The 27,227-nt window shown below is 37.3% G+C and overlaps 3 protein-coding genes and 1 long non-coding RNA gene across 22 annotated transcripts in view; 3 read left to right on the forward strand and 1 right to left on the reverse strand.

Moving 5' to 3' along the window:
• The first annotated feature begins 778 nt into the window (after positions 1 to 778).
• Positions 779 to 3,037, forward strand: lbx1b (ladybird homeobox 1b). The gene is made up of 2 exons (XM_083521907.1): positions 779 to 1,331; positions 2,296 to 3,037. Exons 1-2 carry the CDS (start codon positions 980 to 982, stop codon positions 2,784 to 2,786), a joined length of 843 nt encoding a protein of 280 aa, XP_083378033.1. The 5' UTR covers positions 779 to 979; the 3' UTR covers positions 2,787 to 3,037.
• Positions 3,038 to 7,279: 4,242 nt separating this feature from the next.
• cenpk (centromere protein K) lies at positions 7,280 to 13,425 on the forward strand. The gene is made up of 10 exons (XM_083521805.1): positions 7,280 to 7,445; positions 9,420 to 9,548; positions 9,759 to 9,815; positions 11,157 to 11,220; positions 11,609 to 11,655; positions 11,754 to 11,836; positions 12,230 to 12,328; positions 12,727 to 12,862; positions 12,954 to 13,007; positions 13,097 to 13,425. The coding sequence occupies exons 2-10, from the start codon at positions 9,426 to 9,428 to the stop codon at positions 13,250 to 13,252; spliced, it is 819 nt and encodes a 272-aa protein (XP_083377931.1). The 5' UTR covers positions 7,280 to 7,445; positions 9,420 to 9,425; the 3' UTR covers positions 13,253 to 13,425.
• A 1,177-nt stretch (positions 13,426 to 14,602) lies between these two features.
• On the reverse strand, positions 14,603 to 15,409 carry LOC310715469. Its single transcript, XR_014530337.1, has 3 exons — positions 15,262 to 15,409; positions 15,100 to 15,169; positions 14,603 to 14,869 (listed from the first exon to the last, which is right to left on the reverse strand). It is a non-coding gene; the product is annotated as an uncharacterized lncRNA (long non-coding RNA).
• A 3,658-nt stretch (positions 15,410 to 19,067) lies between these two features.
• rims1b (regulating synaptic membrane exocytosis 1b) overlaps positions 19,068 to 27,227 on the forward strand; it is a 56,742-nt gene continuing 48,582 nt past the window's right edge. For 2 of the 19 annotated variants that reach the window (XM_083522915.1, XM_083522934.1), the window contains exon 1: positions 19,093 to 19,837. In XM_083522915.1, the coding sequence (XP_083379041.1) occupies positions 19,674 to 19,837 (164 nt within the window). In that variant the 5' untranslated portion in view covers positions 19,093 to 19,673. Of the gene's footprint in view, positions 19,838 to 27,227 lie in introns of all 19 variants that reach the window. The other 17 variants (XM_083522935.1, XM_083522919.1, XM_083522916.1 and 14 more) reach the window with 13 other exon arrangements.

A 27,227-nucleotide genomic window follows, 5' to 3' on the forward strand; every position in this document is an offset into this window, starting at 1 on the left:
TGTGTGTGTCCATGTGTGTGTCCGCCTGCGTGTGTGTCCATGTGTGTGTGTGTGTGTGTGTGTGTGTGTGTGTGTGTGTGTGTGTGTGTGTGTGTGTGTGTGTGTGTGTGTGTGTGCACGTTGACCTGCTTGTCTGACCCTCTCACCATGGGTTTTAAGAGGCCATCTGAGTCATATTGTCCCTGAGTTCATTCAGATCCCTTATAAAGCGCATGCTGAGCTTATATTGTAGGGCATATTTGGAGTGCTGAGGTAGTGACAGTTTCCAGATTTCACCATGTGAGGTTTCCACATGCTCCTTGGTCAAAGAAGACATGCAAAATATGTGCTTGTGAATATAAATATCAATCCAAAGTCAAGTCACAGCTTAGGAAATCATTATTCAAAGATCAAGGCTGAGAGACCATATTGATATTCAAGGTACCTTATAATCATATTAACCAAAACAAAATAAAAATTTATAGATATCCTGCATACTAAACATTATTATTATTATTATTGGACATTAACTTAATTTTCCTTTACCCTAAAGTAAAAATAGATCATTCACTCATACTGTATTAAAAAACTGGACAGGACATTTTGGTAGCCCTTTACTACTGATAATGAGATTTACACTCAGGTCCCAACTGCTATTGTAGACAATTAATCAAGACTTCCGGACCAATCAGAATCAAGAATCTAAAAGCTCTGTACTGAAGGTCTTATTGACCTTAACTCCTCCTACTGGACGTATAGGATAATTAAGGAACCTCATCTGCACCATTTTCTCACCAAACTGCGCAAGAGAAGAGAGAATCCAGAGCCTGCATCTGCATCCTGCACCAGTTTGAGTTCTTTTTCTTTCTTTTTCTCCCTGCAACACTGAGTGGATGAAATACTTGCAAGTGGATTGGGAAGCACCCTGACTCTAAATTCACCTCCGAGTGACATCACATTTCAAACCCTAAAGCATGACACCGACAGACTTGGTTCTTGAATGTCGATTGCAGCACTGAGATATCTTTTGCACGTCGAGATGAACCCCGCTTTTGCGCTAATGCCGTCCGCCACGGGAAACCTGAGCAAGGTGAATCGCGAGGGATGCGAGCCAAACCCGTTGCAGCGACTTCCGCCAGCCGCGAGCTCGAACAAACCCCTCACGCCTTTCAGCATCGCAGACATCCTCTGCAAACCGAGCGCAGGTGCACGCGATCACCTGAGTTCACCTGCGCGCGTCAAGCGCAGCTTAGCGGCTCCTCTGAGCCACACGTCACCGCTGTGCGCCCTCCAGGAGCTCACTAGTAAAACCTTCAGGGGTCTGGAGCTCGGTGTGCTGCAAGCTGCAGAGGGTAAGACTCAGTGAAGCCTAATAATCCATTACATTTAATTTGTCACCGATTTATTATTATTATTATAATAATTAATATTATTATTATTATTATTATTATTAATATTATTATTAACATTACTATTATCATTATAGTTATATCTATATATCTATATCCCCCCTCTATTTATTTATCTCTCTTCCTCTCTTCTCTCTTTTTCTCTCGTTCTCTTGTTCTCTCTCTCTCGCTCTCTCTTTCTCTCTCTCTCTCTCTCTCTCTCTCTCTCTCTCTCTCTCTCTCTCTATATATATATATATATATATAGATAGATAGATAGATAGATAGATAGATAGATAGATAGATAGATAGATAGATAGATAGATAGATAGATAGATCATCTCTCATTGACAGAGCTCATCTATAGATAGATAGATAGATAGATAGATAGATAGATAGATAGATAGATAGATAGATAGATAGATAGATAGATGGATGGATGGATGGATAGATAGATAGATAGATAGATAGATAGATAGATAGATAGATAGATAGATAGATGGATGGATGGATGGATGGATGGATGGATGGATGGATAGATAGATAGATAGATAGATAGATAGATAGATAGATAGATAGATAGATAGATAGATAGATAGATAGATAGATAGATAGATAGATAGATAGATAGATAGATCTAAATACTGGGCAAACTATAAAGAAATAAAATGTGCTAAATTAATTTAATTAATATAATTGTTTATTTAATGTTTAGTACTTCTTAACTGTAATTGCAAAAATACAAAAAAAAAATGTTTTAAATAGAATAACTGGAATTTCTCATTTGTCCTCTTCTTCTTCTTCTTCCTCTTATTAATTATTGTTGTTGTTGTTATTATTATTTACGTTATGGTAAAGAAATGCTGTGTATAAAAAAGGATAATTTATTTTGCATTTACAAAAGAACCCATTCTTGTACAACTCGCAGGTAGAGAGGGTCGCGGCGTCTTTAGCCAAAGAAGCAACCCCAAAAAGCGCAGAAAATCCAGGACCGCGTTTACGCATCACCAGATCTACGAGCTGGAGAAACGGTTTTTGCGTCAGAAGTATTTGTCTCCAGTGGACCGGGATCAGGTGGCGCAGCAGCTGGCGTTATCCAGCGCGCAGGTCATCACTTGGTTCCAGAACCGGCGCGCCAAACTGAAGCGGGACATAGAGGAGCTGAAAGCGGACGTGGAGTCGGCCAGGGCTGTGGGAGCCGTGTCTTTAGAGGAGGAAACAGCCGCAATGGGTGAGCTGGAAGGAAATGCTTTAAAAAGCAGGGGACACATGGGGACACAGTGGTCCTCCGAGCTAAGACACGAGCTGCCGAGCGCGCACAAATTGCGCATGTTGCGCGCCACGTCGTCCTCCTATTCAGACCACACGAGTCACACTGACTCTGAAGACGAGGACGTGGAAATAGACGTGGATGACTGATTGCCGGGTGGAACAAGGAAATAAATATCACACAATTTTTTTTTATTTACATTATTCATATTCATGCATTGTTTTTGTCATCGATTAAAGATATACATACATATGTCCTTTCATTTCCTGTGATTTGGGGACGAATCAGAACAAATGACTGAACTCAGATATGAATATTTATAACAGATCTGTTTATCCTGTTTGTACAGCGAGAGTTGTATAATATTTTAGGATGCAAACTTATTACCTCTATTTTTCTATTTTATAGGCCAATTTCTCATTTAATGTGTTGGAGAATAAAATGAATTATTTGCAAACTATTCAAGTTGTCCAGATTCTTATTGCTGTTGTAATTACACCCAATAATGATCGTATCCGTCGTGTAAATCGAGCCTGCATCCAAAAATTGCATCCAAAAATTGTATTAACTTCAGAAATCATGTTTTACATTTTTCATACATAGAGCCTGTATTTGTTTTGGTCACGTGATTCATTTATTTCTATATTCGTGCACACGTTTCTATTATTTTCCATTACTTAATTTATGTCTACCTGCTTTCCCCTCTAATCAAATTCATTTATATTTACATTTTAATTCTTGATATATTTTTTAAATTATATTATATGTTTATTTATTTTAAAAAGCCCCTTCACGTGTTTGTTATGTGATCACATAATAATAACAAATCTAAATTTCTTTAATTTTATAATTTGCTAGGGGTTTTTTTTAGTGGGGGGGGTGTTATTTATTTATTTATTTATTTATTTATTTATTTATTTATTTACCAGGTGCATCTTAACTTCATTAAGAATATTTGTCATTCTAGTTAACTAATTGTGTTCAGCCGTCAGGAAACAAAAGGTTAAAAAACAAAACTTGGGCCTACTCTTTAGCAAGCGCTAACTACCGCATCTTTCTCTCCTTCTTCGTTTTGCAGCCATTCTTACTATTGTTTCTATTCTGTTTCAATAGCAGTTCGCTCTGCTTTCTTCTTTCTGTTCCCTCTATAAGCGTGTCTCGGCTTTTTGACCCTGCATCGTGTGTTTTGGCCATCCGGGGCCGAAATTTATGTGAGAAACACCAATCTGGGAGTCTGGTGGAGAAAGGAAGCCACAAAAAAAACACAAAGTTTGGGTCCAGTTTTTTTTTCACTCTAGCATTTTTTTTGTTCGCACACAGACGAGGCCGTAATTTTCGCTTAAAAAGCATGAAGGCTGATGTGACACAGTGTGAAAGGCTGAGGGAGAACCTCCTGCGGTGCGCCATACTGAAACAAGCGCGTCCCGGCGCACGGAAAAAGACGCAAACGCTTGCGGGCCATATGGTTTTTAGAAATTTCCCCACAATTTCAGACAATTTGATGGATTGCGTTAACCCTTCCTTTTAAAGCCGTTTAACACTGCACAGACAAAAGGCACACAGTGGCTTTTTTTTGTACAGAGGGCATCTGTACTCATGAATGTCCGCTCTTTTCTTTTCCCTTTTTAAACCCGGCGTTTTTTAACAAGTCAATGAATTACAATGAAACCCTCTCTCTCTCTCTCTCTCTCTCTCTCTCTCTGGGTTCGTGTGGGTGGGTGTGTATTTGAAGGAAAATGTACATTATATGTTTGACTTTTTATTATGTGTGTGTGTGTGTGTGTGTGTGTGTGTGTGTGCTTTTCATGTGAAGTGTTGTTCAAACCTCCATTATTATTGTTGTTGTTGTTTAGATTACATTAGATTGGATTAGATTAAATCGTATTGTTATTGTGCACAGTAAAAGTACAGAGCCAATGAAATGCACTTATCAAATGTTATGTTGTATAAAATATGCAGGAATCAGGTCTTAACCAGTTCAGTGCAAACGACACAGTGTGCAAATATAAAGACCTAATGTCCTAAAAAAAAATGCCCAGTGACCAACTGGTGATTATACATAGATTATATAAATGATTATAGAGCAAAATGTGCAAAGAAGCATGGAAAATGAAGTATAAGGCAATCACATGGCAGTGCAAATCGCAGGTGTGCAAACAGCATTTATACTGAACAATGCAAGTTTTTTTTTTATAGATCAGAGTGGAAATGTACAGTTCAGTGTCTGAAATCAGCATTGTGTCATAAATGTATACTCCAGGATTCAAGTTCGGTTTTTATTAGGCTGACAGTTGATGAGTTTTCTAGTGCAACACTGGAGACTTCTATAGTATTTTCCAGATGGTAAAGGAGAAAACTGATCATGATTGGATGAGACTTTGTATTTGATTATGGTTCAAACTCTCTGTAGGCCTTGTAATGGCAGTATTTGATTGTTGCTTGCTGTTTGTAATAATCTCACATATTATGTTCCCCATGGAGTACAGTTAGAGTCAGATAAAACTGAAAAAAAAAAAACAATTCTGTAATATATTATGTCAGAATTCAACTATGAAAGTAAAAGATAAAAATTGTATGTTATATTTATTTTGGCAAAATGTAAACAGTCAAAAAGTTCAGGCTAGAGAGATTCAGGTGAAACATTTAGGGATTTCAAGAACAAGAAACGAGATAAGAAATGAGAAAAGAAGTTTATCTACTGTAATCTCTTTTTTATAAAACATCTGTATTAATTACAAGGAATCCAGCCATGCTTTAACATATGATCAATGCTTTACCATATAGACTTGGATGTATAGATTGATTCAGTGAAGAATAATAAGCGATTACATATCGATTTCTAAATCATTTCACCTAACACCATTTAAAAAACTTTCAAATATCGCTTATATTTTGTGAGTCACATTAAAAGTGAAGGAACTGGTGAACATGCCCACAACTGAGTGATACGTTTAAAAAACATTGAACTGTATGAATTAGTCTACGCTCACACTACAGATAAAGGTGCAATATTGACATATTTGTTACTTATTAACTAAAATAAAAATTTTAAAAACTGTTTGACATTGAATTTGCTCCTTCCAGCATTTCACACCTCATTCAATTTTTCCTTGCACAAATATCAAAGTCACCAGGAGGGGATAAACAACTATGTGCTAATTCTTTTCATCATCCACAGTTCAGGAATCAATACCCTCATGCCTGCAAATCTCCTCACTCATCTACAGGGTCTGGGTCTGGACAGCTGTGCAACTGGATATGGCAGTGCAGCTAGAATACCTGGTATGTCAGCTGTTCCACATAGATTTAAAAACTGTTTTTAAGTGTATTTTTTTTGCCATGGATACTCTGGTAGCACCTGCCAATTGGAAAGTGCTACCAGAGCATCCATGCCAAAAAAAAATTCACTTAAAAACAGTTATTTTCCCAAGACCATCTGACATTCAATGACAGCATGTTGTATTGTATGTTCCTTACACACACTGTGAATCTTCTGAACATGTATCATTGGCACATATACTTATAATACTTTATATTGTACACTTACTATCACTTACTCTGTACATTATTCACCAATGTAGCATATATTCTGTATTCTCTCTCTCTCTCTCTCTCTCTCTCTCTCTCTCTCTCTCTCTCTTTCTCTCTCTCTCTCTCTCTATCTATCCCTCTGGGGGGGTGTTCCCCTGGAATCTCCTCAGAATGGGGCGGGGTGTCAATCCACTCTGTGTCACCCATTGGCATCACTGTCTGTAAATTCCTCAAGAAAACACGATGTGGCGCACTTCAGCATTTAGATTTTGTAAAGCCTGTAGGGGGCGCTCCTAATGCTTATGAGAGCCACTACAGGTAGTCGTCTTACGACCATTCGACTTTACGACCACAATCGCTAGCCGCGGCGTACGACAGTGCGTACCAGCTTCCGGCATAATTTCACAGTACTGTACTTATAGCCTACTCTACTTACGACCAAACGGTCGTGTTACGTCCCAATCGTGGTCGTAAGTCGACGACTACGATTCATTTCATTAGAGATTAACTTATAACGTTAAACTTCTAGGCACTAACATATAAATTCATATTCTATAACCTATTTATCTCTGTAAATCTGCTTTGGAGCAATGACAATTGTTAAAACAGCTATAAAATAATTAATCTGAATTGAATTAGAACTGTATTACATGTATGTGTAGGATGTCTTGATTCGTTGTGTCATTGCCATTTCACTTCACTGGAACTGAGAGGTCAAAACCTGTTCTATCATCACTCATGTGCACAAAGCAAGTTCCATAATAAGGTTGATGACTGCACCCCAGGTCTCCACAACATTAATACCTCACAGATGCTCTTGTGACTGAATGACTCTACACCATGTCTAGGACTTGTCAGTGCTTCTCAAAGAAAAAAATCAAGGAGCACTTTTCCATGCACATTATTGTGCTTTTATTTATTAATTTAAGTTTTACAGTTTACTGGCACTCTTCTTTGTACACTGAAATCTAGTTATGTTTCTTTCTTATTGCAAATAGGGTGAATAATTAAGCGGCTTAAAAAAAATAATAATAATAGCCAACTGCGCATAACTTGTGCATGAAAACTGCGCAAATGTCGTGCTGTTACAATGCTCACGAACCTCCCAACCGGAAGTTGCGTTACGGCGGTACAGCTGGCGGCATTTTTGTTTTGGATGTGACTAGAAACAGCTACAGAAGAAGAATGTAGATGCTTCGAAGAGACATCCTGAAAGCTGGAAATATAAACAAATATTTATAAAACAAAAACAAAAAAATATTAAAAACTCGCGTGTGGTAAGTGTTTACGCTCTAAACATTTTTCTTTGCATATTAGCATAGCTAGCTAGCTTAGCAACCAAACAGGAGGTACGTTTCAATCGGCCCTTTTATCTTTATATTTAGTGCACTACATAGGGAAGAAAGTAGTACCCGACACATTATATATATATATATATAGTACACTATATATTATATAATGAGGCGTTTAATATCGAGCCATGTACGTGATTATACTGAATGCATAGTTGTATAGCTTGTGTAATATACCTTGTATAGCTACCTGACACGATATCTACCACTTGCATATTATCTTACAATGATTTGGGCACACTTTCTTTTTCGGTGTTTTTTCAGTATTTAAAACTTTTTTTTTTTATTGTACATTAATACCGAATACATACATATTATGAAGAACACGTATGGAATTATGTAGGAAACAACAGCGGCTTAAATAACACAGTTTTGTATTTTTGATTCTTCATATTAGCCACCTTTTGCTTTGATGAAAACTTTGCACGCTCTTAGCATTTTCTTAGTCACCCATCCTCATGAGGAATGGTTTATCAACAATCTAGAGGAGTTCCCAGTGGTGTTAAGTGCTTGTTGTCTGCTTTTCCTTCACTCACCAACTGAACCAATCCAAAACTATCTCTGTTGGGTTAAGATGGGTTATTTGTGGAAGCCAGGTCATCTGATGGTCAATTCTTCTTGGACAAATATCTCTTACATAACCTAGAGGTGTGTTTGGGGTCATTGTCCTGTTGGAAAACATATGACAGTCCCACTAATTGCAAAATAGATGGGGTGGCATGTTGCTGCAGAATGCTATGGTAGCCATGCTGGTTAAGTGTGCCCTAAATTTTGACTAAATCACTAAGAGTACAATTGCAAATCACAGTGGGAACCACACAAAGTTATCGGGGTTAGAACAAAGAATTTCACTCTTCAGGCCAAATTACGATTTTCACTGATCTAATGTATTTTTCTTGTGTTTCTTGGCCCAAGCAAATCTCCTCTGCTTGTTGTTCTTCCAAAGTAATATTTCTTTGCCGCAATCCGACCCTGAAGGCCTGGCTCACGCAGTCTCCTCTGAATAGTGGATGTTGAAATATGTCTGCCACTTAAACACTGAGAAGCATTAATGTAAATCAACAGTTTTCTGAGGCTGTTGATTTCTAATAAACTTATCCTGCAGCAGAGGTAGCTCTTGGACTTTCTTTCCTGGAACAGTCCTCATGTGGGCCTGTTTTCTCATTGCTATTGATGGTTTTGGGGATAGATTTTAAGGTCTTGTGATTTTTTTGGGACCGACTGACCTTATTTCTCAGAGTAACAATTGACTTGCTTTATAGACATTCCATATCATTTAATGACGAATAAAAATGTGCTCTGTCATTTTTAAGTTACTACTGTCTTTAAGCTGTAAACATGAATAGAAACAAAATAAGCCTTTATTTGGTCAACTAACTTTTATGCTATGTATTTCTTCTTTGACCATATGTGTTTAATTCCTCACAAAAAGATTTTGATGTTGGCTAAGATTTACTTACTTTTTATAGGCTAAGGATTACTGTAATAACACAATCTGCAGTGTAAATGATTAATGGCAAGTTTTCTTAATGAAAATAAGAGTTATAATATGGTGTTCCAGCAGTTTAATTATCTCTACTATATCTACAATAAACTAATTAATAAAAAATGGTTACACAGTACATTTTAAAGACTAATTTGTTCAGATCAGTCACAGTCTTCCCAAGAATTAATCCAGTCAACCCATATAATAATTTTTAAACTGTTATGCCAAGAGGTGTAATTATTACATAACACTTTTTTTTAACAGTCTCGCCTATTTGTCATAAGTGTAAATTCGGTGGTCTGACGAGAGAAATTAAAAATTTGGTTCCTACTCAGGCACAGTACACGTAGGGAAAATCAGCCTAGTCTACTAGTCTACTCTGTAAAGTGTGTTTATTTATTTATTTTAAACAGACAAGAATGGAGAAGGAGAGTGAGGCTGCCGAGGCCGCTGAGGCTTCTGTCCTCTCCTCAGGGTGTGCTGAGGCAGTGCGTGCTGAGCTGCTGGACGAGTGCGAAGAACACTTTGAGTTTTTACAAAAGGTCATTTATGTAATTCCGGTTTTGTTTTGTTTTTGTGTTTTTTTGTGTTTTTTTATTATTAAAGTCGAGTTTATTCTACATTAGTGGATGTGTAGAAGAAATGTGAAGTCATGCCTACTAAGATACATACATACATACATACATACATACATACATAGAGATTCCTAATGATAAACTGCTCATTCTGTATTTTAAAATTGTGTTTTTCAGCTTCAGAATGATATTGTCTCATCAGATGAAGGGTCTGGCGATGGAGAGTCAAATGAGGTGAAACTTCTTTCATTATCAGTACTAGGGCTGCAACTAACCAATATTTTAATTATCAATTAATCGATTATTTTTTCTTTGATTAATCAGATTTTTAAAAATTGATTATTTTTTTCATTAGATGTTTTGCTTATTATAACTATAAAACCCTAATTCAGGGTACTTATGTATATAAATGTACTTTAAAAAAATGCAAACGCTACATATGGAGTTTTTTTCTTTTTTGCCATTTTAACGCTTATAGTGGCTGCATGTTGAGGAGTGCATGGAGAGGTTTTTCCCTGTGAACAAATTCACTCATGCTCATTTGAGTATGCAGGGTGAAGCAATTTGTTTAAATCAACATTTGTGATGTTTTTTAATGATAATTGCAGATGGCAAGTTGACAACCATGCAAAAAAAATCTATATAAAATGTAATACAACATTGTTTTGACAATGAAAAAAAAATACACAGACATTTTGTTCAGTTGTGAAGATATAAGTCGTGGCTCAGTCGTTAAGGCTTTGGAGTTTGGATCGGAATGTCAAAATTTCAAATCCCACCACCGCCAAAGCTGCCACTCATGGGCCCTTAAACAAGGCCCTTAACCCTCCCCTGCTCAGTTGTAAGTCGCTCTGGATAAGGGTGTCTCCCAAATGCCATACATGTAAATATAAGCATCTAGAATATGTAATTTAATTTTGTATAATAATTAAATGATAAATACACAAATTAAACATACGAACATTGAAAACATGAATTTGAAGGTGGATATGAAATCACATAGTAAACTGTTGTACTATAAAATGAGAATGGAATGAAGCAATGCTTTAAACTAACAGGCCTGATTTTAAAAAAGGAAAAAATATGCATTGGTGTACAAATGCATGAGAATTCGCTGACTAAAAATAGAATCGTTTGTTATTTGCTACTTTTAAATTTATTTAGTTCGCACCATTTAAATCGAATCCTTCACTACGTCGCGAGAGAGCCGATTGAGCAACCTGATGCTCGCGAGTCACGACAGAACAGATCCAGTGCGACTGTCACAAAGTTACAAACAAACAGTTTCCAAAGTAGCACTTTATTAAACTAGACTATTTTCACATAATGATAATTCTACAGTTTTTGCTTACCGTGCTGATTTTTCCGCCTTTATCTGTGACACCAGTGTGTTTTCTGTTCACATGCTCGTGCATCAATGTGGCCATTTTGCACGCGGCTGTTTCATCTTGCCTTGACGCTAACCCCCGTAACCTGAGCAGCCCAACAAATCGATAATTGCAACTGCAATATTGTGAAGCATATTTGTTCTTTTGTAGTATATAAAAATGCAACCTTTTTTTTTAACCCTGGCAGGCAATAAACCGGTTGAATGCCATCATGACAGAGCTGGAACAGTGGCAGGAAATGGAGCCCAAATGTAAGTCATTATCAGTTACGTTTTATTTGTGTAGCATGTTTAATTACAGAGATATAAGAGACATAAAGTATCTTTACATACATTCACGTGAAGATTTAGATCCCTACGGTGCAAGAGAGAGGTAGAAAAATTCAAGAAGCTATCCTGTTTTGGGTGACACCAGATAATGGAATAATAAGACATTACAGTATGTAGGTGTAGAGGAGCAAAGGCTCACTGTAGTAAGGAAAGGAGCCAGTGCAAAGGAGGTTCAGTACGAGCACATTGTGAATAAAACGAAATACAAATCTGCTAAATTCAGGTTAGAATTTCAACTAAAATGTTTTGTACTTTTTTTTTAAATATACCAACAGTATAAACGCTTTCTTCTGCTGCTTTTCTTTGTCAGTACTGTCAACAAACCCTGACATTTTATTGGCCATCGGAAAGCAAGAGGTGAGCTTTCATTATTTAGAAGTAGCAGTTCACAATTTCTTGTATTTTTTCCCCCACCATATTTAGTATTTTTTTATTTTTAATTTTTTTGTCTTTAGCTGAAAAAACTCAACAGTCAGCTGAAGATGGTCCTTTCCTGCTCCCAAGCAAGGCGAGATGCCCTGAAAGACCTTTTGCAAAGGTGTCATTATTACTATTTATTATTATTTGTTACAGTATCAGTACAAATCGATACATTATCACTGTTGGATCTTTAAATTTGATTGACCAGAAGGTTTTATTTATTTATTTATTTTTTATAACAGGGACTGTGACTTAGGGTCAATGTAGTTTATCAGTAGCTTGAAAAACTGCAAATATTTTTTCCCCCTGAAATGATACAGTAAAGAAATGACAGTGTGTCATTCATTAACTAATTCATTGGACAATATCTGTGGTATAAGAGGAATAAAACACTCTGGGTCTTGCTGTTCCTGTTGATCTTGTTGGGGGAGGAGCCAGTACACTCCCAAGTGTTTTATTTCTTTCATGAAAACACACCACAAATACACACATTTTATTTGTTCGTTTTTAGAGAGCAGGCATGGCTGGAAGAGAAGAAGGAGGTACAAAGCGCAGTGACTGAACGCGCCCTAACGTTGCGTGAGGAAAATGAGAAACTCTCCGAACACAGGTGATGAATGTTGAGCACTGATGAGTTATTAGTGTTGAAATAGAAAACTCAGTCAAATAGCAATTGTATTTACACTATAGCAATAATATTGAAGTATTACTGGGTGTTTTATGTGTTTAAATATTCTGAAGAATTTTAAGATTTTTTAAAAAATGAAATAGGAAAAAAAAAATCTCAATCATTTGTTTGAATGGATGCTTTAGTGAATTTAGTGGCTCCCGTGGGACTGTCGCAATAATTCCTAATCCTCTTAATCCTGGGGAATTGAATCCAGATAAAGTGATTGTATGACACTGGGTGTGTTTTTTTTTTTATAACAAATTGTCCTGAATTAATTGTAATGGTTCATTTGGCATGCAATTCTTTTTTTTTTTTTTTTTCTTTTTTTTCTTTTGCAGCATTCTACAGGACATTAAAAGAAAAATCACCAAGGTGAAGGATTATCATGGCACTCTCATGGAGACGCTAAGCGACATGTTAGTCGAGCATTTTCCTCTCCCTGGTCAACAAGCGGTCGCCACCAAGAAAAAGAAGGTGCTTGTTATTCCCTGAGGCTGTACCATAGACAGCACTTTGGTCATAAGACATTTTTGGTTACTAATCATTATTCTGTTTATTCTTATAGGGTGCTGTTCCAGATTATGGACCAAACCTCATCTCACTCAGTGAGATCCTTGAGGTACATTTTTTTTTTTTTACGTAAATTCTTAAGAAGGTGTGTATCATGTGTCAATCGTGCAATGTGTTATTTCTGTTTGTCTAATGCAGCAATTAACAAACAAAACCTTGGAAACACCTCACGAGCCTTACGTGATGATTGATGACTCCTTTTGGCCACCGTACATAGAAATGCTTCTTCGTTACGGAATTGCGATCAGACACCCAGAGGACTGCAATAAAATTCGTCTGGAAATGTTTCGTTAATTTTTTAAATATATATATATATATATATATATATATATATATATTCTTTTTTTATTGATCAGGTTTAATTAGTCAGCCCATCATGAGATATATGTACAGTCTTTTATACTCTGATCTTTGTTTTAATGTGTATTCAAAAAGCAAATTGGTAAATAAAATGGCTAAAAACTAAACCAGGATCACTGAGTGGTATCATGATGCATCTCTGGACTGAAATGTGACGATGGTTTTTAAAAGGAAGGGGATAAACAGTAAACGTTTAACGTGGTAAGTAGTGTTTTAAGTATAACCCCATTATCTTTATGTATATTTCGAGGACAAGGACACCCAGGCTGGACTGTTCTTGGGGCTATGATGGGTATAAGCTTGTATTTAGTGTATGTTTTGCTGCTGACCTCTAGTGGTAGACGGATATTAGGAGTAAATAACAAATCTGGAGTAGTTTTTATGCATTCTACACTCCATTATAAAGTCTGATCTAGTTATCTGATATAAGCAGAAAACACTGGATATGGATCTTTTAAACCAGCATAGATGCATACACACAAAGTCTTGACACATGTAATCCTCAGATATATAAATACATTTATTTTTAAGTATAAACAATAACAGCCATGTGGGGTCACATCACTATATGGGAAATGACATCATAGGCAATCTAGGTCTCTCATATTTGTTATATCCATGTTTAGAACAGGTAAACTGGCTATTTTTTATACGGTTAAAAAAAAATGCTTGTAGGACGTGTGTTGTCTTGTGGCAGCCTGCAGCTGCAAACATCAGACTGAAAGCTCATTGAGCTAGTCCAGCTTCCAGTCAGAAGATGTTTACAGATGCCCCACTACCCCGAGATTCTTTTTTTTCCTCCAACTTCGAACAGCGTGTCAAGGTCACAGATTATAAGTGTAAAAAACAGAAAGGTGACCTAAGAGTCATTTTAGTATTAGCAGTGTAGTCAGCATAGCTTGGGATTTATTCTGCTCATTCTGAAAAAAATTAGGATGTCCACAGTCCCTGAAAAGTCTTGATTTCTAGTGTTTGTTTTTTTTAAATATGTATATGTGTGTGTATGTATATATATATATATATATATATATATATATATATATATGTATGTGTATATATATATATATATATATATATATATATATTTGTGTGTGGGGTTCTCAATCTGGCATCATACAAACTTAGAATAAACGTGTGGGTGTTAAACTAGGGATAACTATTTCTTTCTGAAAAACATGAAGTACTCCAGTTTGGTTCCTTTTTCTTACTGAAAAATATACATACACATTCTTTGTTATTATTTGAAACATAATTTCTGTAATTTTGGACATACATTTCTGAGAAAAACCATTCAAAGACATAAATGTTTTGTAAACATTAATAAAACCCCGACACTGATCGTTATCCAAGAACTGCGTTTTCATCATAAAGCATGGTGGTGGTGGTGGAATCATATTAAGGACATTTTTATAATCAGCAAAGACTGAGAAACTGGTCAGGATTGACAGCATGGCAGATGGGACTAGACACATTTCAACTCCCTTTTTACTCAGTGTCTATCTCTTAATTACGCATTGATCCAGTTAATCCTCAGACCCAATGTGATTTAACCTGGAAAATAAAAGAAAACGCTTTCTGCAGGTCGTTCAGCCCAAACCACGTGATGTTCATATGGTTATATTCAGAGAGAGAAAGTGTGTGTGTGTGTCTGATGTGATATTGATATGCCCCTTAATATGTCCTTTTCCTTGCGTGCATTTATTTATTTATTTACAAAAGCTTTTTATGAAATTGTTGCACTGCATTTATGACTTGATAACAGTAATCAGCAATGTACTTACTTTTTAAACTGATTTTTCACCTCGCGCGTGGTTCCCTACTGAGCCTCGTGCGTCTCGTGCACTAAAGAAACTGGTTATAAAGATATAAGTCGTCGTCACTAAAAATACATTGAGGTCGTTCGGTCCATACATTACTTCGAAAAATGTGTGAGTCGTACTTACTTTTTCAGGTTGATAAAAAAATGAAATCAGTTTTCTTCGACTTGTCACCTCGCGCGTCCTTCAGCATCGCTGATTTTTCGTGCGCCTAAAGCATGCACGGTTATGTCATTGGAAGCAATCAGGACAAGAAGCACTGGGGATGCGCATGCGCACGCAATTTGACCTTCATGGCATTGTAAAGAGTTTCTCCCCCTCCGCCGCTTGGTTGACGTCACTTTTATGTTTTTATGATGTAACAGGCTAGACAGGGCCTGGGGCTTCTGCACTTGGCTGGAGCTGACTGTGCCTCATTTCTCGCAGTTATCTGACCATCTATGCATCGATGCAAACAGTGCTTTGAGACGACAAAGTCTGTGGTGGCCAGATTGGACAGACTCATTTCAATCACTTTAAGACCAGGCTAATTCACCATAATCCTAGATCAGATTTATATCTTTAAAGGAAGACAAAGCTAAATCTGCTTGAGGTGCAATTTTCTTAATCCCAGTATACTTTAATTTAAAGTTAGTGTTAGTGTTATTTGTGGGATTTTCAAAATGTTTCCCTTCAACAGAAGAAATGGGCATTTTAACATGTTCCTTTTTGTGATGAAGTTACCCGAACCCAGGTTGTATGTGTTCAGTTTCATTATGTCTCAATTTTATTAATGACTTATTAAAAAAAAAAACATAAATTGTATTAAAAAAAGGGTACAGTTTAAAATCTGTTCAAAATACAGTTTCAAAATTATGAACACAAAAAAATCTATCTAAAACATGTATCATTGCTTTTAGATCAATTTAATTATTGTTCAACTCAATAATTATGAGAATAGACTTGTAATGTAATTAATATAAACTGTCTGCTACAATGGTTTAAGACTACAATTTGCATGAATAGTCCTTTTTATAGACCCGTACTGAACAGCCCACCGCAACAATGATGAAACTGTAATGAATGGACGAATGGATCATGCCCATTGTTAAAAGCGCTATACAAATAAAAATAGACTGAAATGAAATGTAATTGTTTACCAGATAGCTATAATCTAGTGTCACTTCTATATCCAGCCTCACCCAGATGAGAATGGGATCCCTTTTGTTCCTCTCAAGGTTTCTTCCTCATATCATCTCATTAACTTCTTTTCTTTTGCCACTTTTGCCACTGAATTACTTATTAGGGACAGCTAAATAGGGATAAACTCAAATTGATACATTTATCTATTTATTTATTTAAAGCTAATTTGTCACATTGTCCATTCTTAAAAGTGTTCTAAAAAAATAGAACCAAATTGAATATAACACAAAACCCTTTGTCATGAGATTATTTATTAAGGCAAAATCTTGGAAAACATTATTTTTCCTGAAATTTACTAAAAGAAATGACAGAGATGACAAAAACTGTCTTTATTATCTGTTTTTGTAATACAAAGATTAGACATTTTGGTTGTTTAAAATTGACAGTGTTAAAATTGAATAGTATTTTGCATTATTAAAAAGAAACTTGGCCACCAAGCAAGAATTTTAAGCATCAGCAACTCAGTTGTATTAATAAGTTATTTTTATTTTACACTCTTTATAAGGCAGTTTGCTAAGTGCTCTAAATGTAATGTAATACACACCTTTAATAAATTGCTGCCTTATTGTAAACCAAATATCTGTTTGTTACTCAAACAAATTACTTTTTATAGTGAATACAAGAATTTAGGGCATGGTGTGAATTTAAATGCTAGAAAACAGATGGCTCAAGTGAGACAGTGGGAAAGAACACATCTGTCATTGTGGAGTGTACATATAGTCTACTAAAGCTGGGTGTTCATTTATTTTTCTTAGATATATTGCCTTTCCAGAATGACCTCACATCTACACAGAAAAACTAACAAGCATAGCAGAAAATCTATTGAAGTACTATCTGAGTAAACTTGTGTTGAATGGCCTGTATCTATTTAATGCAACCAGTGGATTTATCCTTCTAATTTCAAGACATAAGTTCATCCTAATGCTCCAATATGCAATTCACAAACAGTGCTTTCCTATGAGAAAATTTAGGTAACTAATCTCAGAATGCAAAACTTACCTAAAGATCTAAATAGTTCCCATAGTGGGTGGTATGAACAATACAATCATGTATTTTTGTTGCAGTGGCATAAATCACAACCCTTAATAGTTATTAAGCTATTTAATTGTTTAAATTGTATTTTATTAATCCAAATCATAATAACTAAAAACAAAAACCCTGCTAATAATGCATGGACCAAATTAGTAAATCAGACTGTGGCTCTATATATTGAATGTAGAAATTACTAAAACTAATATCATCTTTACAAATGATTAATTTCTGTGAAAGGGGAACGGAAAAGCAAAAATGTTTGAGAAACACTAATCTAATACTCTTCATATGCACTCAAAGACACGACCCTAGAGAAACTTTCTCATCAGTTGTGGGCTCACTGACACGCCCTTCTGAAAAGGCAGGCGTTCTGTGGTCTACTTGCAGCTTTACAAATATTGTATAATGTAGTGTAGATCAAAAAATTGTAAAGCATTTTGGTTTTAATGTCGTTGCTATTAAAATGAACAAGGTCTGGCACTGTCGCTGTCCGCGGTCCTGAAAGCAATCCCTCCGGTCTAATGATTAAAAAACCGCAGAAAATATTTTAACACGCCTTTATAAATAAACGCATCTGACACGCCCATATTTTTTCCTGGTTTATTTCAGTCTGATTATATATATATATATATATATATATATATATATATATATATATATATATATATATATATATATATATATATATATATATATATAAGCTCATATCTGAGTCTTTTACTAAGACGCATAGTGCTTAGCGCTGTCTGGTGCTTTGGCTCATTCCGGGGCCACTCAGCTCCTAAAAATCTTTTTCCAACTGGCAAAAATGTGTGTATTGATTGGGATTAAAAATATCCCCCCCATTGGAGAGAGTTCGGCCCGTTTAAGTGATGCCGAAAATAGACTGAGGTGGGCGGGCACGGGACTTACTCTGAACACAACCAGGAGTGTCAGGCATCATGACTCTTTTTACTGAATCGATTCTTTCAAACCAACCCGTTCTGTTGAATTGAACGATGAAATTAATTCACAAAGCAGAGTTTACTCCCCAAAAGTGTAAATTTTACAGTAACCAATGTTCATGGTTTTAAAGTCACTCATCGTTTGCGAAAATTATGATAAAAAGATCACTTCACATTCATTGCAACCACCTGAAACACAACACTGTTATCAAACTTCTTAAATATATTTTAAAACGGAAAGCTTAAAGGACCAGCCGAGAAGTGAAAGGCACAACCATTAGTGTTGCCTAAATGGAGATTTTCAGGACACTCTGCATAATATTTTGATTCATTCTTTAAATGGATTATTGATCGTATTTCTACTGATAATTGTATCCAATGTTTGTAGATTACAATTAGAGATTACATTAGTACGGAAATTAGGATGCATCAGTCCTAATAATGATGATACATACATATTTTTCAATGAAATTAAAATGTTTAACTTTAAAATTGAACATTTAAGTTTGAAACTGTTTTATGGGCTGTAAGACATGTTTTATGGGTTGTAACATCAAATATGAATGGAAGTTTTTAATTTGTACACAAGTTTGTCGAATTTCGTACCAATACAATGTATTGTTGATTACCATATTTAGCACACATTTTCTCCCAAACAGAACTTCCTGGTCTATCCAGGAAGTAAGGAACTGCCAGGTCAAGTGAGAAATTTTAGTTTTAATAATAATAGAGTTGTCCAAGCTTTCGATTCGCACTTGTAAATCAAAATCAAAGAGACTCAAAAGAACCGATTCGTTACAGAAATATCCATTGCTGATCACTGATGCGCCACCGAGCAGACACCAGGCGCGCCCGTGGATCTATAGGAGAGGGAGAAGGACCGACGGACGGCTGGCTCTCGCTGTCTCCGGTGCCGGTGACTTGTCCAGCTTCCTCAGGATTCAAGGAAGCGCCAGGTTTTTTATGCTTTTATAAATTGAAAGTCAAGATGCTAAAAGGAAGGTAGGGAGGGAATACAGAAAACACACCGAGAGCAACCGTCTGAGATATCAGAGCGGAGCGTGAACCAGGGAGTTCCAGCATCCGCGCCGCGTACAGAAGATGGGCTTCCCGTAACCGGAGGTGGAAAAGAGAGGCGGGGAGACGGGGGGGTTGGGGTGGGTGGTTGGGGTTGGGGAGGGTGGAAGAGTACGAGAAGAGAGCAAGATACGAGATAGGGGTGGGTAAGTGGTGTGTGTGGTGGGGGATAGGAAAGACACCGAACGAACGGAGACAAAAGCTCAATGGTGGTCGCCCGCAAGCATGAGACGCTGTACGGGAGAGCCGAGCGTGGCCTGAGGCGACACCGCCAGTAGGACACGCACCGGAGAGGGGGGGAACATGGCCGCCTCGGTAGGGCCCCAGGGTGGCCCCCGGGCTTCCGTCCCGACTCCTATGCCTGACATACCGGACTTGAGCCATCTCACGGAGGAGGAACGGAAAATAATCCTGGCGGTGATGGCGCGCCAGAAGGAGGAAGAGGAGAAGGAGCAAGCCATGTTGAAGTAAGGCTGGATTATCTCCTTTCACACTCTCACGCCCATTCACAAGTGTAGCGTGCGACTACAAAGGAAAGGGGGGAAAAACTGCTTCACGACATAGCCCACTCCTCCCTGCCTTACATCATTCCATTATAACAGTGTGCTCTTCAATTGTCATCCATCTTTCATGCACTGAGCGTGCAGTGGGCAGTCTGCACCCTGGGCTTGGATGCAGATCCTAAATCATGATATAGTTTATTAACAGAACATAGACTTACAGAGGTTTGTTTAGTCGTTCATTATGTGTGTGTGTGTGTGTGTGTGTGCGTGTGAGGAGCCTGAAGAGTGTGTTACAGGTGTGGGGAAATGGGGCGTGACGCACAGGGGCTTGAGGATGAATCATAGGATGCGTCCTACAGCTCCAATCTACTAGTGTACTATAGGACAGGTTAAAAGAGTAAGGTAGTCCAGATGTCCTGCTTTTACGTACTGTTAAGGTTCAGGGTGGTCCTAGACCACTTGGCCGGAGTAATCAGTGCGTCTCCATCGACCAGACCGTCTTTCTTGTGGCCGACATCAATGAACTACAAAATTTAATTCCCAGTGGAGGCGGAAAACACCACCTTTACACACATGCACACGAGTAGTCAATCATATTTTCTCAAAGTTTCAAGAGTAGAAGGTAAAAAGATATCAGTTATTAGTTATATATATATAAAAGATGCCCGTCTTTGTCGCGCACGGGGTGTGGTTCAGTGTTACAAATGTAGCCGGAGCTCACCAGACGACGCGCGCGAGGGCGTTCATATTCAGTCTTTTGAGAATGTTCACCACCGATCCCAAGAGAACCCTTGTCCATTTTATTCGGGGTTTCACGTCTTTATTTTTAAAATTAGCTTTGACCGTGACGTTTTCTTTCGTACTCATGGTTTGTATCTTCAAACGGAAGTGACGTTGTGTGTGTGTGTGTGTGTGTGTGTGTGTGTGTGTGTGTGTGTGTATGGGGGGAATAAAGAGATGTTGTGTAATCTTTCAGCACCAACTGATGACGACTAGCCTATGACGAATGAAAGTCCAAAAGAGGACTGAGTCACAGCCATGCTGTATCACGACTTAGTCTTTGTACAGAGGGAACACTGAGTAGGTCTGATTGTCATATTAAGTGTTTCTGAAAACCACAAATACACTAAAACCTCTTTTACACAATGCATTCAAGATTTTCATTGTAATGTGACCGTAATCCAACAAAAAACCCAATAAGATATTGTGAAAGTAAAAGCAATGTGTCAATTTTCTTACTTATTTGGTAAGTAGGTGGTTATTAGTGTGTAATAGACACAAATGAGAAGATGCTTAGCTAGAGAACATATATTTAGGTAGTGATTAAAGGAAATTCTGGTGAATTTTAAACATGGTTTTGTATATTGGGTTATTTAATGATCCAGGCATGCATTATAAAGACAATGGCATCTATTAAAATACCATTGATTATGTTCATTCATAGATAAGATTTCTATGAAAGCATGGTTGACTTGGGTTCCAAGTGGCACAAGAGACAAAGCTTTTACTATAGTATCAGGAATAAGTGAGTTGAGCAGCTGTGGCAGGGAGTCAGAACATAATTGGTCATGGTTTCAGGGTGGGGGTGGATGGCATTCCCTGTCTTGCCAAATTACATTGAAGAGAGTGCTGTTAGTGCTCTCGTCTAAGCGTGTTCATGTACATAATAGTAAGAGGTATTACTGTATGTGTTTGTCCTTACTCTCCCCTTCCTGACTGTATGCTTGTTAACCAGTAATTTATACGATGTTCCACTACGGTCAGCAAATCTCCACAGGTTGGTGTTATTCCTCAGCCAATTATGAAGCCTTTAAAAGTTATTGACCTGGTCTGGCAATTAAAATCATTTCCTCCTTTCCAAGTCATTTCCTTTATTGTGATATATACAGTTAAAAGGATTTCTGGAGCATCAGGTTCAACTGTCGATGAGATTTGCTATGTATACACCTTGGCTTATTTAGTTAGTTGTTTGCCTTTGGCTGGTAGAAGGAAGGTGGTTATTTTTATTGGTCTCTTGGGGGTTAGACAGTGTGAGTAGACTAGGAGTGTACACATTTCCACTGGTTTGTTTCTGAGAACAAACCATCTGGGAAAGTTTACTCTATAAGGTCTTGGTTTGTGTGGCCTTGAGTACAGGCTAAGGTTTTTCTCATTAATAAAGAGAAATGGTCAAATAAAGTATACCATTTTGAGAGCAGTACCTGGGTAAAGAACATGTGCAAATAATTACTCCCAGAGTATTATGGTTATCTGAGCAAAGCAAGATTGACTATCATTGCATTTTAGGCTAGAACAGTCAATTTTAATCTTTGTTGTAGGATACATCACTCTGAAGGGCTTGAATTTGCTTCATGACATAAATGTAATGTGTTAGAAAATGCAAGAATATTGATGTACTGTTCGGTCAGGATTTCTTTGGTACAATAAGGTGGTCTTGATTAAGCTGTGGTTGTAATGTCATTGCATAAACCCAGTTGAATAGTCATGTTTATATAATTATGAAAAGATAGTTTTACACATCCATTTAAATTAAACACCCTTTCACACAATGAACAGTTTTGAAGTTTTGTGAGCTTTTTACCACAACATCCATATGTGGCTCATTCATTTCTCTTCTGTAGCACCAAGAGGCACAAACCTGTTATAGAATGACAATGTTCCTATGCATTGGTGAGCTCCATGAAGACATGGTTCTTAAAGTTTTGTGGGTGAACTTGACTGATCTTTCTAAAGCCTGGACCTCAACCCCACTGTACACCTTCAGTATGAACTGGAACTTAGACCATACAGAGTATCTCTGTCCACACAAAAGCATACACCCAGAACCCATTTAAAATCTGGATAAGTCTGTATCTGAAACTTTATACTGCCTGATGCTGTTCCAGTAAGTAATATATAAAGTATTACAGCATTATATGTTACCACAGTCATTACAAGTTATGTATTTGGATGTACGGTAGTATGCAGTTTTGGCTGTAGGCCAGTTCTTTTGAATTGATTAACTGACTGTGTGCCTTTTGTTTTCCTGCATAATAGAGCATATGTTGTGACTAAGAGATCCCTTCAGACCCTTTAATGTTAATTTTGACACCATGTGAGCGAGGCAACAGCAAAAGTTCAAGTTTAAGTTAAGTTTACATCTATAACACTTTTCACAATAGACATTGTCTCAAAGCAGCTTTACAGAATTTAAGAATTAAAGTGAATGATGTGTGTTTATCCCTGATGAGCAGCCGTGGAGCTGTGAAGGGGCGACCGTGGCAAGGAAAAATTCTCTTAGATGTTATGATGAATAAACCTTGAGAGGAACCAGACTCAAAAGGGGAACCCGTCCTCCTTTGGGTTGTATCAAGAGTGTGATTATAAATCTTAAAACAGTACAAAACACCGGAGAGTGAGAACTAACATGAGCACCGGAGTGTGCGATTATAACTAATGTCCTTTCTACAGTCTTATACAATCAGTTGACGTTATGGAACCAGGAGCTACTGAGCAGCTCATAAAATATCTCAACATTTGGGATCATCATAGGTCCACCAGCAGCTTCTCCATGCCAGAGCTTTTAAATGCACAAAGAGGTCCAATTTCCAAACTCTACATGAAGTGTGATTCAAATGTTTCTAGAATGGTTCAGGATGTTTGCGGGATTTTTGAAGGTCCATAATCTTCATAAGATGGGAAACAACTGAAGCTGGCTCAACCTCAGGATGCCTTGGGATGGGTAGAGAAAGAGAAGAGTAAAGAGGAATTAGCATAGCTGCTGTTCATGATATTAACAAGCACAAGTTGATAATGTGCATTTTAGCAGATGTACTCAAAGGTACAAGAGCGTGTCAGTCAGCCTAGCAGTTGGGACACAGTATTGCATTTTGAGATACACAGTGAATAAAATCATACACACATTCACAAACACACACACACACACACACACACACACACACACACACACACACACACACACACACACACACACACACACACACAAATATGTATGATTTCTTTTATCAGTGTGCAAAAGGCAGACCCCTGCCAACAACACAATTGACAGGAAGCACACGTCTCTGATGCCGACATGCTCCTCGTTGCCAGGGGTAATCAGCGACACCATGGAAACAAGGGTATGGTCAGGACTCTTCAGATCTTTCTTTAGCTCCAGAAGCTACAGCCAGGTTGTTTGTAGAAGTGTGAAATTCACACACACAATTGTAATCTCTGTGACTCTGAGGATTAAGTTGCGCTTTCTAACCCTGATCTCCATTTTCACCAGTTTTTACCTTCAGTGTTACAGAACTAACAGCCATCGTCTGCACTCCAACAGCTTTTAACGACAAACCCGGATTGAAAGCAACCACAAAATTTTGCTCACTCAGAAGTTCTTTGCAGTGAGATATGTGACTACAGCTAGGCTAGTCAAGTTATATAAAAAATTACATTATCATTTCTTGTGGGGGTTTTTGTTCTTTATTTTTTAAATGAGGAGAAGGTTTCATTGTTTCTTGGAGAAAATGGTGGTTCTCAAATTATAAATTGGTACTAGAAATAGCTCACATTTGGAAGCCTAACCTGAAAAAGAGTAGCAGCTTCTTCACTAACTTCTGTTAAAATTCCAAATTTCTATTTTTTCCTTTAGTCTATGTGTGTGTGTGTGTGTGTGTGTGTGTGTGTGTGTGTGTGTGTGTGTGTGTGTGTGTGTGTGTGTGTGTGTGTGTGTGCAGCCCTGTGTGTGCGCAGCCATATGTGTGTTTGTGTTTGGTCTTTGTTCAGTGTTGGGAACATTCACAGCTGAAGTTCTTTGGTAAACATGCCATGATGTAACTAGTTAATTATTATACCTGTACTTTCCCTTTATTAAATAGGTGTACATAACAATTTATATTTTTGAACCAACAATACTGCATTGCACTTCGCATGGCTTTGGTTTGGTGAAATGGAAAATCTATTATAAAATATAACTGCAAAGAAAATTTAAAGCAGGTTAGAAATGAAATAGGACTGTACTAAAGAACAGTGCAAATCATGTCAAAATGAACAGAAAGAAATCTTAGGACATGACAGCAGAAATTGACCTCATAAAGGGGTCAAGGTTCCTGAAAGGTTTCTGTAAGATAAGGCAGTCATAATGTTATGGGTGGGCATATAAAATACATACAGTATATTAGTTATATATACACTACATTCATATAAAGTACAAATGTGTTGTGGCTGGGAGCCAGTCATGTACTTGAAAGCATGAATGTTCAATGTCCAGTCAAGAAAATCGTTGGCTTAATTGTCTGTAGATTTAGGTTGTTTAGTGAGGGAGAAATTTCTACCAAATACAGGAAATTTGAAATATTTTAAATATGTGGGAATATATTTGATGGGTTGTATTAGATACAAGAATGTTGAACCACTGTAGCTTCAGATTCTTGTTCTTGGCTTACAGGAGTGGAACCTGAGGTAAGTCTTTTGCTGGTGTGAATCTTAAGGTTCGGTGTGTTGCTAATTCTGAGATGCTTTTCTTCTCACTACGGTTGTAAAGAGTATTTATTTAAGAGTAACCCCTTTCTCTTAAAATCAGTTTCCCCATATTGTCTTGTATGATAGCCTGTATCTGCATGATGTTATGCACATATGCTATATGACCGGCTCTATGATTGCATGAATATTCAGGTATACAGATAAGAATATGTATATCATAAGAATAGATATCACGAATCAACAAGGAACATGTTTTGGCAATGCTAATCCCTGAAGGCACCAAACCTGCTAAAAAAAAGTATCAGTGAGAGTGAGAAAGTGTGAGCAAGAAAACAGAGAGTGGGTAGAGTCCATTGCAAAAAGCACTTTGTTCTATAAATACTTGAACAGCAAATACAAAAAACTATTTCTGAAATGTAGTCTATGAATATGGTTAATTTGCATAAACTTTTTATAATATGGTTAATTTTGTTTAATAATGTGGTTAATAAATCATGTCAAATGATTTGCACATGAATTAACATTTAAAATACAGCAGTATTTATAATATCAGCAATGCCTGATTTGCTATCTCTGGTTGGGTCTCTCTTTCTCCTCCTTCATGAACCCACCTTAGTTTCCATATAACTGGAAAGGCAACACTCCGATTTACTAGAAATCGCAAGAAATAATTTGCAAAAAAACTTTCCAGTCGCATTAAGATCGGATTGCTCAATCTTTCCACTCAGATAAGTAGTTTAGCATTTCAGGGCCCAGTATAAATAAGAGATGTGGAAGTGGTGGACATGGTCACTCTTTCCATAGATCAGATCTTGCATTTATTGTTAGGCCTGTATTATTTGAAAAACCTTTCTCTGCTTTGAAGGTCTAATATTAGGAATCGAAACAAATTACATTTGTCTGCTTGTGAAAAGGAGAGCGAGAGGAAACAGATCATCAAGGGACTTCCGGCTACACTCATCTTCTCCCGAGGTCATTTATCTTACTGGTCACTTTCCTGCTTCCTATATGTATATCACTACTTCTATGTAATTTATTTTCCCTTCTCTCTCTCTCTCTCTCTCTCTCTCTCTCTCTCTCTCTCTCTCTCTCTCTCTCTCTCTCTCTCTCTCTCTCTCTCTCTCTCTGTCTCACTCTCAAAAGAATGCACATATCCCTCCTGTTCACAGGCATTCCTCTTACCAGTATAAGAATAGACACTGTATTATGAAACTCCACTTGCTGATCGATATGGTTTCCTGCCAGCATTGGTTCTTTGTTTTCCATCTATGAAGTAGAAAGCACATATCTTCCGTTATATTTTGCATAGTTTTAATACATCATACAGAATTCATGTTGAGTGCCAAATTCAGGGTAAGAGTAGTAGTATTTAATGGGCAAGTCACCAAACTGTGATGACTATAACACATGCTTTTGCTAAACATTATTCACATTGAAACATATGATAGCTTTTGGGATTCTGCAACGAACATTATGTGCGCAGTTAAATACTTTGAACGACGTGGCCTAGGGCTATCGCTGGAGCATATGGAATGGCTGCTCTTTGAGTTTAATAGGAAAGCAGACAGGGTTGGAGACAAGCCGATTTTACAATGCAACTGTCAGAAACACAATATAAAACCCTCTACTGTTTACCTGAGAGTGGTGCCCACAGGCAAGCACCTGATGATGGGATACCCTTGAAAAGGCGTCATGGAGACCTTTTGTGTCCTCACCCTCAGGTAAATACACAATGGGGGCTAGTTTGGTGTTGGACCTGTGGTAGACATTCTGTAATAGGCAGTCTTAGAAAGACCCTTTTGTCAATGGAGACTGACTTTGAGAATGTGATTTCTTTTCTGGTTGAGTAAGTGTTTCAGGTAGTCTAGAGATAGACAAGTATAGTCTTGCACCC

The sequence above is a fragment of the Silurus aristotelis genome, assembly GCF_946808225.1.
Source record: "Silurus aristotelis genome assembly, chromosome: 20".
Lineage (NCBI taxonomy): Eukaryota > Metazoa > Chordata > Actinopteri > Siluriformes > Siluridae > Silurus > Silurus aristotelis.